At 41.5% G+C, this 12,762-nt stretch overlaps 1 protein-coding gene across 24 annotated transcripts in view; it reads left to right on the top strand.

The window, feature by feature from the left end:
• KCNMA1 (potassium calcium-activated channel subfamily M alpha 1) overlaps positions 1-12,762 on the top strand; it is a 739,980-nt gene that overhangs the window by 682,564 nt on the left and 44,654 nt on the right. For 14 of the 24 annotated variants that reach the window (XM_086680098.1, XM_086680081.1, XM_086680083.1 and 11 more), the window contains one exon: positions 9,568-9,681. In XM_086680098.1, coding sequence (XP_086536224.1) covers positions 9,568-9,681 — 114 coding nt within the window. Of the gene's footprint in view, positions 1-9,567; positions 9,682-10,460; positions 10,542-12,762 lie in introns of all 24 variants that reach the window. The other 10 variants (XM_086680076.1, XM_086680093.1, XM_086680079.1 and 7 more) reach the window with 1 other exon arrangement.

Below are 12,762 nucleotides of genomic sequence, written 5' to 3'. Positions count from 1 at the left end.
TTAATAACCACAAATGAAGACTGTTGTAACCAGATCTTTAATGTGAAGAAATTATGGCTGTATGTGCATATTTTTAGAAGTGAAATTACTTAGGCCAAAGGGCACATAAAATTTTAACTCATTTGATTCGTATCGCCAAAGTTAATCTTATTTTTAAGTTGTAAGATGAATTCAGAGAGGGTAAAAAGCAATTGAGAAGTTGTGGAAAATTCACTCTGACACTATGAGCTCAGGGGCAAGTGAAGACATTAGACCATATGAATTTAGATTTATTTCCAAATCTGTGGTCTTAGTTGTGTTTGAGTTGTGACTAATTTTTTCCCCTCCCTCTCTACTTCCCTCCTCCCTCCCTTCCTTCCTTCCTTCCTTCCTTCCTTCCTTCCTTCCTACCTTCCTTCCTTCCTTCCTTCCCTCTTTCCTTTAAGAGATAGATACTGGAAACAGTAAGCTCTTTAGGCTTATTTTAAAAAGAAATTGCGTAATGAAACTTAATGAGCAAACAGCTATGAGAACGTGGGTTGGTTGGTTGGTTGGTTGGTTGGTTGGTTTAGTCTGCTTTGGTTTGATTCAGACCCAAAACACAAACTCTAAAAAAAGTGAGGTATTTTACACAATGGGTGAGCCAACTGCCCAAGGCATTCATCGAATACGGTCTCTAGAAAAAAGTACTGTTAAAAATATCAATGTCACTTACTGTGAATAGAGGAAATGGAGGGTGACGCTGACCCATGTCTTGTGCTTGGTCACTGGAAGTGAAAAGGAAAGCTTGAATAAAGAAAGATACAACCATTTGTTTTAATACAACATCAGACATGCATGAGCTATTTCACCATGCAAACAGATATTTGGGTACTGTACCATTTGGAGCATTTTGGTTGGAAAACATAGAGGTTCAACTCAAAAAGGCTTAAATAAGAAGGGAGTCATAGAACTGAGGTGCCCATGGCTTCAGACATGTGAGCCCTTGAGCTTGAGTGATGTCAGAACTCTGTCTCATCCTCTTCCCCTCTTGACTCATTTGCCCCACGGTGGGCTAAATGGTCACCCACAGCCCCATACTTACCTCCTTCTGGCTTTGCAACCACAACATCTTTAACATCTTTTACATCAGGGAGAGATGGGGAGAACATGGCTTGGCCCCAGCTCGGGGGACAGGTTCATCTTAAACCAGCTGTGTGCCCAGGATGATGGGCCTGTGAAGTCACACTGTCTGGCTTCACATCCTGCTGACCCTGTGAAGTCACACTGTCTGGCTTCATGTTGTCACTTCTGTGCCAGGCTGGGGACAGGGTTGCCCTCTCCCTCTCCCCACCAAACACTGTGGAATGGGTTCCTTATGTGGAGAAGGACTTGGAAGAGAGCAGATAATCAACTGTCCTTCTTCTGCCACCAACTGGTTCTGTGACCTTGGGCACAGTAACTTCTTTGCTCTGAGCCTTGGTTTCTTCATCTCTGAAATGGAGAGATTGACTAGAGGATTTCTAAAGCTCTTGAATCTCTAGCATAGAGTGATTGGTAAAGAGGCAAAGGAGACCCAATCGACTCCAAGCACGTGAGTTTTTGGTTGAAATTTCCCCCCCATCCCCGCAGCTTCCCAACATTGCCCTCCAGCGCCCTGTCTCGCGCTAGCACACCTCAGGCTCCGAAGCGCAAAGTAAGGGTGGGAGTACCCTTCGGACAGGGTCAGAAGATGCCGCCTTAGTAAATCATTGTTTTTTATTGAGTCAACACTGGTCAGCTGCCTGGCCTTCATGACTCTAGGACTCCAACTTTGTGGGAAACCCTGTTGCAAGGTTAAACTGAGGCTTTCTCTGGACAGGTTGCTCTTGCAGACTTTTCCAAAAATCTATCTTCCAAATCAAGCCTAGGCATGTAGGTTTCCCCCTACAAGTTAGAAAGCAATTGTGCTTCTGTAGGTGGAATTTTCTTGACTTCAGCTGCTGAAGAATTTGTTGGAATGCATACTGCAAAATCACTGCTGTGGCTATTACTGTTCTTGCTCAGGGGAGCTATTCAGATGCCTCATTTATTGGAGCTTAATAGATTAAAAGTCCAAATTGAGTCTCATGATATAAGCCTAATCAAGTTCTAATCTGCATAATTTTCCCATAAGCAGCAATGGGAAATTTGGATAATTTATGTTTCAACAGTTGCCAATCATGTGTTAAATAGCATTGTTGCATTTACTTATCAAAATATTTTTATTGATCTTCACTTCATCTGACATTTCACTTTGGGATTTTTTTTTCTTTTTTTTTTTTTTTTTTTTGCCTGGCATTAACAGGAAATTTAATTCATCTCATAGATGATGTAATATGAGATGTTTCTCTTGATTTTAACATGTCTTTATAGATCATTTTTAACGGTGATCTTTTCCTTTTACAACTTCATATTGAATACCTGTCTCAGCAAACCTAGATGACTTGGCCTAATTTATTTCCCTAGTTTAACGTAGCATATGGATTTCTAACCATCATTTATATGCACACAATAAAAGATAATTTGGCCCACCATTTGAACCAATTCCTTTATGTTAAATCTATGGAGGCGGGAGAGGCACTTACCTTCATTTCTCCCATCTATTCTAGGGGAGGTGATTGATAAGAATTTCCATCTCTCTCTCCCTGGAAAGGCTTGGGGATTTAACTAGGGGAGATTTAGAAAGTACTTTGTGTTTTCCCCCATGGAAAAGGACTGTAATAAAGCATTTATTATATGTACCGAATTGTGCATGCTACTGTACCAAAGCAAGTTAAGCATAACTACAATGGGTCCCAGTTGTTATCTGCTATTGTTTAAAAGTGAAAACAGCAAAAGAGTAGGACTGGCTCGGGCCTCCAACTTACCTGCCTGGATCAGCCCCTGAGAAGGAGGGAGCATCTCACACAGGGAGAAGGCAACATGGGCATGGTTATCCATGGGCTGTGATGTCAGACTGCCTGGCTCAACTCCCAGAGCCTCCATTTCTTAACTGGTTGTGTTTGAGGAAGTTCTTGGACTGTTCTGAATCTTATTTTCCTTATCTACAAAATGGGGATGTTAACGGTGCCTACATTCATAGGGTTGTTAAGAGGAATAAATGAGGTGGCCCATGAAAAGCTCTTAGTGCAGCTATAACACATATTGTGAGTCATGGCATTTCATTTCAATTCCCTTGGGTGCAAATGTGAGATCTGCTAATTCCTAGATATGTGCCCCAGGGCTGATTACTTACCTTGTCTGTGCTTCAGTTTCTTCGTCTGCCAAATAGTTTTATCTACATAAGATGGTTTTGAGAACTAAAGATACTCCATGAATAGAGTTTAGAATATAGTAAGCACTCAAATGTTGGCTTTTTTTTTCTTGAGGTTCTTTTCAAACTTATTTTCTTCATGCCTAGTTATCTTAATCAGTCTAAATCTAGAACTTTGTTTTGAGTTCCATATAGACAGTGATGTTGAGTCTTTTCTCATTTTCTAATGCACTCACCTCTGCATTATCCTGGAATCCCACCCATTTCTAGCATTCCCTATGGTAGATCTTGTCTGAGCCACAGCTTTTTTTTTTTTTCCCCTACAACCACATGGTGTCTCTTGGATGCTGCACATAGATGCATGCATGCAGCAGGTACCCAAAACAATTGATTTTTAAAATGACACCTGGGTGATCTCCTTTTTATCCCCTTTCTGTCTCTTCTTCTTGAACTTCTTAGGAATAGCCCAAATGTTTGTTAAATTCTTTAACTGGAAGCCACCCTAACTGAAATGGCCTTGTCTAATTTAACTAAATGTCACTTAAATTACTTAAGATAACTTCCCTGGCAGGGGCTGAGTGCTGCCAGCTCCTGGAATAACTAGTAACATGAAAAGAACATCACACGCTGCTGATTCTGTTCATCTGAACGTAACAGTAGCACATATGGTTAGGAACACAAATACAGAAAGCAGAGAGTAGCAAAAGCCATTTTAGGAGCCTTGGAACTCAAGAGAGGAGTTTATTTCCCTAAATAATTAAGAAAAGTGGGAGGGGCACCTGGATGGCTCAGTTGGTTGAGCATCTGACTCCTGTCATGATCCCAGGGTCGTGGGATCGAGCCCTGTGTGGAGCTCCATGATGAGTGTGGAGCCTGATTAAGATTCTCTCTCTCTCTGTCTCTCTCTCTCTCTCTTCCCTCTTTCTGTCTCCCTCTGCCCCTCACTCCTGCTTGTGTTCTCTCTCTCTAAAACTAAAAAATATATAAACATAAATAAAAAATAAGTGGGAGATTACATCTGGAAAAAGAAGTGTCCAGAGAGATTCTACAGTTGCTATAAGGAGTTAAGAAACTTTCCTAGTCTTTCTTATCAACTAGCCCCCAGTTTTCCCCATACTTAAAAAAAATCCTAACCAGGGTGCCTGGGTGGCTCAGTTGGTTGAGCATCCGACTTCGGTTCAGGTCATGATCTCGCAGTTCGTGAGTTGGAGCCCCGTGTCGAGTTCTGTGCTGACAGCTCAGAACCTGGAGCCTGCTTCAGATTCTGTGTCTCCCTCTCTCTCTGCCCCTCCCCCACTCATGCTCTGTCTCTCAAAAATGAATAAACGTTAACAAAAAAAATTTTTTTAATAAAAAATAAAAAAAATCCTAACCATCCATACACAAAATCTTCATTCCTTAGCTATATTGGAATTCATTTTTATCACTGAATTCATCTGATTATTTCTACCAAAATGTATTCACACTGCTCATTGCCTTCCCATTACTTTTCTATGGTTTTCTCTATGTGAAAATTCTTTCTAGAAAATATGTCAAAAGCTTCCTCAATTCTTTATCCATAGGGAACAAGTGGCAATGGATGCTGCACCTATCCACAAATATTTATTGTGTACCCAGTGAAACAGTAACATCAGTTGTCCAGTGTTTGAGTACTTGCTTTATACTAGACATTATACTAAATGTTTTTAATACACTATTTCATTTTATCCTTCTAATTGCCCTATGTAGGAGACACTTCCAGTGTATATACAATGAAACAGAGGCTTACAGAGAGTCAGAGCTATGCTCACAGTTATGTGGCTCATAAGTAGATGAGTCAGTACTTGAACCCAAGACATCTGACTTCAAAGTCCATACTTTTAACTATTCCACACTGTTTCTTGTCCACAGGCCAGGAATTCCAAAGACGATCTGGGAAAGTTTTATTTATTTATTTTTTTAATATATGAAATTTATTGTCAAATTGGTTTCCATACAACACCCAGTGCTCATCCCAAAAGATGCTCTCTTCAATGCCCATCACCTACCCTCCCCTCCCTTCCCCCCCATCAACCCTCAGTTTGTTCTCAGTTTTTAAGAGTCTCTTATGCTTTGGCTCTCTCCCACTCTAACCTCTTTTTTTTTTTCCTTCCCCTCCCCCATGGGCTCCTGTTAAGTTTCTCAGGATCCGCCTAAGAGTGAACACATATGGTATCTGTCTTTCTCTGTATGGCTTGATCTGGGAAAGTTTTAAAAAGATGGAAAACCCAGTCTCTGGCCTAAAGTTCTCATACAGCATGTGAAGTGAGCATGTTTAGCAGAGGGGCAATGTTGGTCCCATTTATGCCTAACGCCAAAAGAATGGAAAGGTAACATAAGGCCCTTACATCTGGCCCTGAGGATTAGAATGGGGAAGGGCCTTCAATTTTAGGAGATCAGGTAATCTTTGGAAGTCATTTGTAGCCTCAAACTTGACTCTTGTGGCCATGCTTAACAGAGAGGATGGGGGCACATCTAAAGAATCAGAAGACCATCTTGGTAAGAGCATGGGCTGTAGGTGATTGAACTCGAATCCTTTCCTGGTTGAGAACTTCTCATCCTATCTCTCTGATGCCAATATTCTCAGTCACCTCTTCTGGCAAAATAAGTGCTGGTTTCTAAAATTAATTTCGCAAGCGTTAGTTTAACTAATGAAAGGAGAGTTTGCCAGTTTCACTCTTCTCCAGGTGTAGATTATGATCCCTGGAGTAGGTTCCATGTGCCAGCATGTTCACATGCATAACTGGAGCACTGTTTTATGGAGAGAGACTTCAAGTTCAACCAAAGATGTATCCACTGCAGCAAACAGTAATGGTGGGGAGCAAGACAATCAAGAAACGCGGACACAATTTGGACCTGTCCCTTTATCAACTGCTGCTATGATGAATGGGGTAGATGCCATCAAATGTCATTAAGGGCCGGATTGCCTCATCTCTTCTGAAGGAAGGTGCCTGAATTACTCTTTTCTCCAAGGTCATTTAGGGAATCTGGGTCAGTCCTGCCATTTCAAACCACAATTTTCCCATATTAGGACCTCTGAGAGAACAATGTTAATGAATTCTGTTTATCTTCAACACAACTCTACAGGAAAGGAACAGGAAAAAGATGAAATCTGTTTCTTTTGTCTTTGCTTTTTGCTTTCAAAAATGTGTGGCTAGAAAACTAGCAAAAGAAAAAGAGACAGTATCGTTGCTGAAGTTTTCTGGCCAACAAAAGCACCCTGTTCTTGGGGTTGTGCATAGGAGAGAGAAGGACTTTTAATGGAGAGATGTCTTTGGACACCCACCATAGTTTGTCAGTTGCAGATGCTAATGGAACCAGGCTTGGCGACTGAAGGGGAAAATGGAATATGAAAGCAAAATGGAATAGGCCTATGAGGCAAGCATGTCATTTCTAAATGAAGGTTTCATGCAAAGGAGTTGAGTCTTTTCACAGCTGAAAATGGAATCTTTAAATAAGATAGAATAAAAGGATGCTTTGGCTTGTTGCGGGTTCTGTAATGAAATACAGTTTTCCTAATACCGTGTGACCTGCATTTCTCCCTGTTTTATGGGTGCTCTTCCTTGACGTACAAACCCGTATTTTCTCAAGTCAGCATTTGATGATGGATGTCAAAATACAGGCCATGTATTATGCATATAGCATTACCGATTTAAAGTGTTTACTTGTCAAGTTGAAGAAATTCAAAAACGTCACATCCACTGAATCCGCACAGCTGCCACTTGCAGTTTTTCATGCTTTTGAATGAAACTTCTGATGAAAACAGTTTAGTTTTCCCCGTCGCTATTCTGGGGAAGAAAACAGCTAGCCTTTAAAATGCATGTTCTCGGTGATGTGGTTGGCTGAAAAACACGCATTCCAAAGTTTAGAAAGATGGACACTGCATTGTCACTTGAAATTACTTCCCCTGTGCACAGTCTATCAACACAGAGAATAAAATTAAGTGCAATCAGAGAATGAAGAGTAAATAAAACTTTTTTTTTTCCCTTCTGAAAGTATGGCATTCCATAGTGTAAAATTTATACACGAGCGAGCAGAAAATAGGAAAAAACCCTTTCATATTTTCCTGGCATTTCATGCATTATGCACCTCCAAAACAACAGGCAATTATTGAGCACCTGTCATTTCATTCCTGGTAGATAGAGCTTCACACATACCATAAACCAGAGTGAATCCAACCTTGCTACGTTCCTGGGGACTAAGTTGGGCATCTTGCCACACAATCTTTTTGGAATTTTGTCCTTGGGAACTTAGCAAGTGACTCTGTATCTGTAAGTCCCTAATTCATTGATAAGTCTGTATAGCCAATCCACCAAGGGCAAAGAAGAGAAACCAAAGAAAATGTGAACGTCTATCTGCCTGTCCTATAAGGTTGGGGAGGAGATTGGGTCTCAACAACCAGCATGGAGCTCTTGGTACCACTTACCAGGTGTTTTACTTGATAAAATTAATTTTCACCAAATGAATATATTGAGGTAAATAAATGTCTCAGGTTTATAGGTCTCTATGCACATCCTTAAAGAGGCAGCCATTAAGCCTAGCTGGGATGATTTCTCACCCTCACTAAATTTGAACTTATGGTTAGGCCAGGCTCATTCTTGTATGTACTTGGGATTTGGGTCTGAGAAGCTCAAACTGCAAAAATCAGAAACCAAGTAGGCTACTTTCCAATTTACTGTGCCCATGTTTACCTTATGAAGTCTGTGTTAGGCACGCTGGGAGGTTCGAGGGTCCACTATAAGCTCGTGGCATATGTAGCAGTCAGGATGATTTCAGCTGCAAGTAAAAACAAAACAAAACCAAATCCCTCATTTTTGGCTTAAACAAAAAGGAAAAAATATGTACAATTGACCTTTGAACAATGAAGGAAGTTTAGGGGTGCCAGCCCTCCTGCACAGTTGAAAATCCTGTGTAACTTAGGAGTCCCCAAAAACTTAACTACTAATAGCCTATTGTTGACTGAAAGCCTTACTGATAGCATAAATAATCGATTAACCTACATTTGGTATGTTATGTGTCTTATATACTATATTCTTACAATGAAGTAAACTAAAGAAAAGAAAATGTTATAAGAAAGTCAGGATCTTAAATTGTGTGTGTGTGTGTTTGTGTGTGTGTGTGTGTGTGTGTGTGTGAGTGTATGTACAAAACCAATCTACCCTACCTCAGGATATTTTACCATAAGAAATTTTATATATATATATATATATATATATATGTGTGTGTGTGTGTGTGTGTATGCATATATATATATATACACATAAATATTATATATAATTATTATATATAAAATATATACATAATCTCATTATCATATTGTATATTAAAATCTCATTTGTATATACTGTGTATAAAGTCTCACGTAGTAAGAATCCTGAGGTCAATTGGTTTTGGCTCTAGGGCTGGTTAATTTGGGAACTCAAGGATATTTCTTTCTATCATTAAGGCTGTCCATCATTCAGTTCAGCCAATGTCATTTAGTTGGTCCTCAACTGGTGCCCATCCTTGTTGCAAGATGGCCGCCATAGTTCTAGGCACTACAGGTACCAGAGCAATGTCTAGTGAATTAAAAGAGAATCTCTTTGTATGTGACTCTTTTTAATAGCAAAGAAACACTTCCTAAAAGTCCCCAACAAATTTCCTCCCATTTCCCTTTGGCCAGAACCTATCAAAAACCCTGGCTTGAGTCACTCACTGGCAAGAGAATAAGTAATCAGTTGGTTTAAGATAATAGTCAGGATAGGTTAGGTTATGCTGTGGTAACAACAACCACACAAACCCTGGTGTCTTAAAGCAACACAGATCACTTTTCACTCACTCCGAATGCTTTTGGGTCTAGGTTACTGTCCAGGGCTGCTGCCCAGCCTTCATCTCCATAGTAACCCGTATTCCCATGGTTGCCACAGTCTGGAAAAAGAGGCAGAAAGTCAAGTCAAATATTTGTAACAGAAGTGATGGTGTACATTGTTCTGTTCACTTTTCATGGGCCAAAGCATCTCCTGTGTCACACAGAAGCACAGAGTACAGTCTTCGTGTCTGCCTAGAGGGAGAGGGGAACAAAAATCTATGAGCAAGATCAGTAATTGGTGTAGAGACTCATTTTTCGGGAACTGTAAGGCAGGTTAGAATTATTTATAATGGCCTCCTACTTTGTGCTTCATGAAAGCAACACATCAGAGCTTATCCTGGGAGTGCTAATTGTTGACCTGTAAATAAAACATAAGCTACTTTTTTTATTATGTATATACATAATATTCATATTATTCCCAAGCTTTCCATGTCTCTGACTTTTCTTCCTTCTCTTTCTTTTTCACTAGGGTTCACACCTCCAGGAATGGACAGATCCTCTCCAGATAACAGCCCAGTGCACGGGATGTTACGCCAACCATCCATCACGACTGGGGTCAACATCCCTATCATCACTGAACTAGGTAGGGGTGAAAGTCAGCTTTGGGTAGATTTTTTTGTTCTCTTTTCCAACCATGTAGGATATGAGGAAGTTGTCCTGTTTCTTAGCTCCTTCAGCATAGTAGGCTCTAGTAGGGCTTGTTTGGGGGGAGGTGGAGAAAGGTATGAGTAGCAATGTGACAGATTACCAAAAGGAAAACTGATCTATCTTTCCTCTGAGAAGAATAGACAGTTTCCTTCGTGCTGGTCACTATTCTCAAAGGAGCTTGAGATGACGGAATTGAGATTGGGGCATAAATTAGGGAAGGAGGAGGAAAGGAGGAAAGGCATAATCCATGGACTCTGCCTGGTGATTTTCATTGGAAGCACCTCAAGACAGCTCCTACAATCAGAGCCCTCCCACTGAGGTACAAAGCCTCAGGACTAAGCCAAACCCATTTTGAGAACTGGGTGGAGGCGTTGGGCTAGTGTGTAATAACCCTCCATTTAATCTATCTGGTTGAACTTCTCAGCTAAAGGTCATTTTCAGTGAATGTCACTCTGGCCTAAAGTAGGATGGGGTTTGGAGGGCCATGATTATTGGCCAGTGGAACCCAACTTTTAACCTGGCTGTGACAGTTTTTCCTACCATTTGTGAATTTACAAAACTGCTGAGTGGTGCCTTCCCCCCAAGACAATACTAACCACCTAAGGTGCTGGGTCTCTTTACGTTACAATGTTTCCTCTGTTATTCCCTCACTCTTCTTTTTCTGTACTTTCCTCCACTCCCTTTCCCCAACCCTTAAATGCTGTATCCAATTAGCTAAACCTGGCAAGTTGCCTTTGGTATCAGTCAATCAGGAAAAAAACAGTGGGACGCACATTCTAATGATAACTGAACTGGGTAAGAAGCACTGTTTTCCTTCACATCAGTATCTCCTTTTGTTCCGTGGTTGGTGTTTCCAACTATCATTGGCTTGTTTTTTTATTTCACCGGCTGTAACAGAAAGACTACCCCATGGCACTGCTTTGAATGTGTTTTATTTGTGGCTCTGGTTGGAATCGACTGTCTTGTTCTGGCCTTTCTTAATGATTTTTTTCCCCACACAGCATCAGTAAACCTTTGATCACACCCATCTGACCTGGCAGTTGTTTCCAAAGCATCTTTGCTCTAATTCATTTTCTTTGGCCTGGGCCTTTTTTTTTTTCTTTTTTTCTTTTCCATGTGTCCCCCTGCTTCCCCGCCTTCTCCCTCATATTCCTCTTCCAACATACTGTCAGTTTGACTGACATGTCTTCACAGCTCTCAGAGGAAGCCAAAGGAGAAATATAAAAATTTTAAGATAAGAAATCTAAGACGGAGCCTTCCCTCCAGCTGTTTATTTTCCTTTATTCTGACTTTATTTGCCTTCCCCCCCCCCCCCCCCACCACAAGGCCTTTTCTCAGAACCTCTGGTTCTGAAACCATAAAAAGCAGCCAGCTCCCAGGGGACCTTTTCTTACAAAAGGCAAGATTTCAAGAAGGGTGCCAAGGCTGAGGTGAGCCACCACTGAGGCACAGTCCTGCTCTCTGACCCCCATCCGGCCCGACCCAGAGCCTCAGGGAGATTCAGAGTGGACTCATCGGGAAGATGAAGGGTTCTGGTCGTGACTACATTTGTCAGGCCCTTCACACTTCCCCATGACTTGGTTAATGACTCTGTAAAAGGCACCCATCAGCAGCAGGTCTCAGAACTGGGGATTGATCTTCTAAATAGAGACAGCAAAAGTGCCGCTCTGCAGAGGGGTGGATAGAGAGGTGGGGAGCACCTGCCTTCGAATGACTCACGAATGAAACGAACATGCCATTCTTGTGGCCCCCAAATATATTTCAAAATAAGAGAGCAGGCTTTTAACACAGTAATCTTGCTTGTGAGGTGTCTGGAAACTAAGGAATAAATTGTCCACCATTCAGCACTGCATTATTGGAGACGTAGCTATTTATCAGGACAAATTCACTCAGGTCAAGGAGGATTGCACTATTTTCTGTTTCCAACAGTAGGAGAGGTGTCTTTTTCATGTTTAGAGAAGTTGGCTAAAAGCCTGGGTTTCGGGATTGCTCTTCTCAGAACCATAGGGTTGTAAGAGACCCAGAGAGCGTGTGCAGCCGGGACGGCAGGTTGGAAAATTCATCCAGATATCTCCATCTCAGAAACCTTTAGTGGCACTTCAAAATCATCACTGCCAGGAATTTCTTTTTCTGTTTGGAATTCATGTGCCGCCAGCTAACTAGGATATCTTTATTTGTGATTAGTAGGAGAGAAAAGAAAAGGCTGGGTGGCCCAAATCGGAGGCAACAATGCAGGCATTCAGTTAGCATAATGGAATCTCCTGAGCCTTTGTTCCTCACCAGATCTCTTCCGGGAGCTCAGAGAACCTTCCATGTGTTCACATCATCCTTACCTTCTGCCTTAAGCCTTGTTTTCCTAGTGCTCATACCACGTTTGCAAGTACACCATCATCCACCAATCACTTGGCCTCCCTGCATCCCCACACATATCTACTATTTACCTTCATGTTCTGAGTCACGTTCCACATTATGCCAACCAGTAGAATGCCTTCTAAAAAGCACAGGGGATGCTAGCACCAAACACGTTTTTAAAACTGTGTAGTATATTCCAGTCTTCACCCACTTGGAGAGTTTCAGTTGATGTTAGTGGATTGAAGGCTCCCAGAAGTTCCACAAGAAGGAAATTTGTTTAAAGCTATTTCACCTGCTTTCCAGTTCTAGGAAACTGTACAACATTTGGGGAGGGATTTAAAAAAAAAAAAATCCCTCTTAGCATCCGCATGACTGTTCTGTGAAATAGGCTTTGGATAACACTGTCTGCTCTCCCTCTGAGACTATCCCAGAACAAAACACAGGATTTTCAGGGAACCCTGGTTCCTGCCCTGGAGCTCTTTCCCAATGACTGAAATGCCTGGCTCGCTGACAATCTACTCGTGTCTCCCTACTTGTGGCCACATCCCCTCCAAGTCTAGTACCTCCCGTTCCCCGTGGTCTTGAAAAGAGGTAACAGGTGCTATAGCTTTTGGAGTGTCAGTGCACATGCTGTCCTTGGCTATTCTAAGTAATTGAAACCACA

The sequence above is a fragment of the Puma concolor genome, chromosome D2 (genome assembly GCF_028749965.1).
Source record: "Puma concolor isolate L17-30 chromosome D2, mPumCon1.1.hap2, whole genome shotgun sequence".
Taxonomy (NCBI): domain Eukaryota; kingdom Metazoa; phylum Chordata; class Mammalia; order Carnivora; family Felidae; genus Puma; species Puma concolor.
This window is presented reverse-complemented; position numbering and strand designations above follow the sequence as displayed.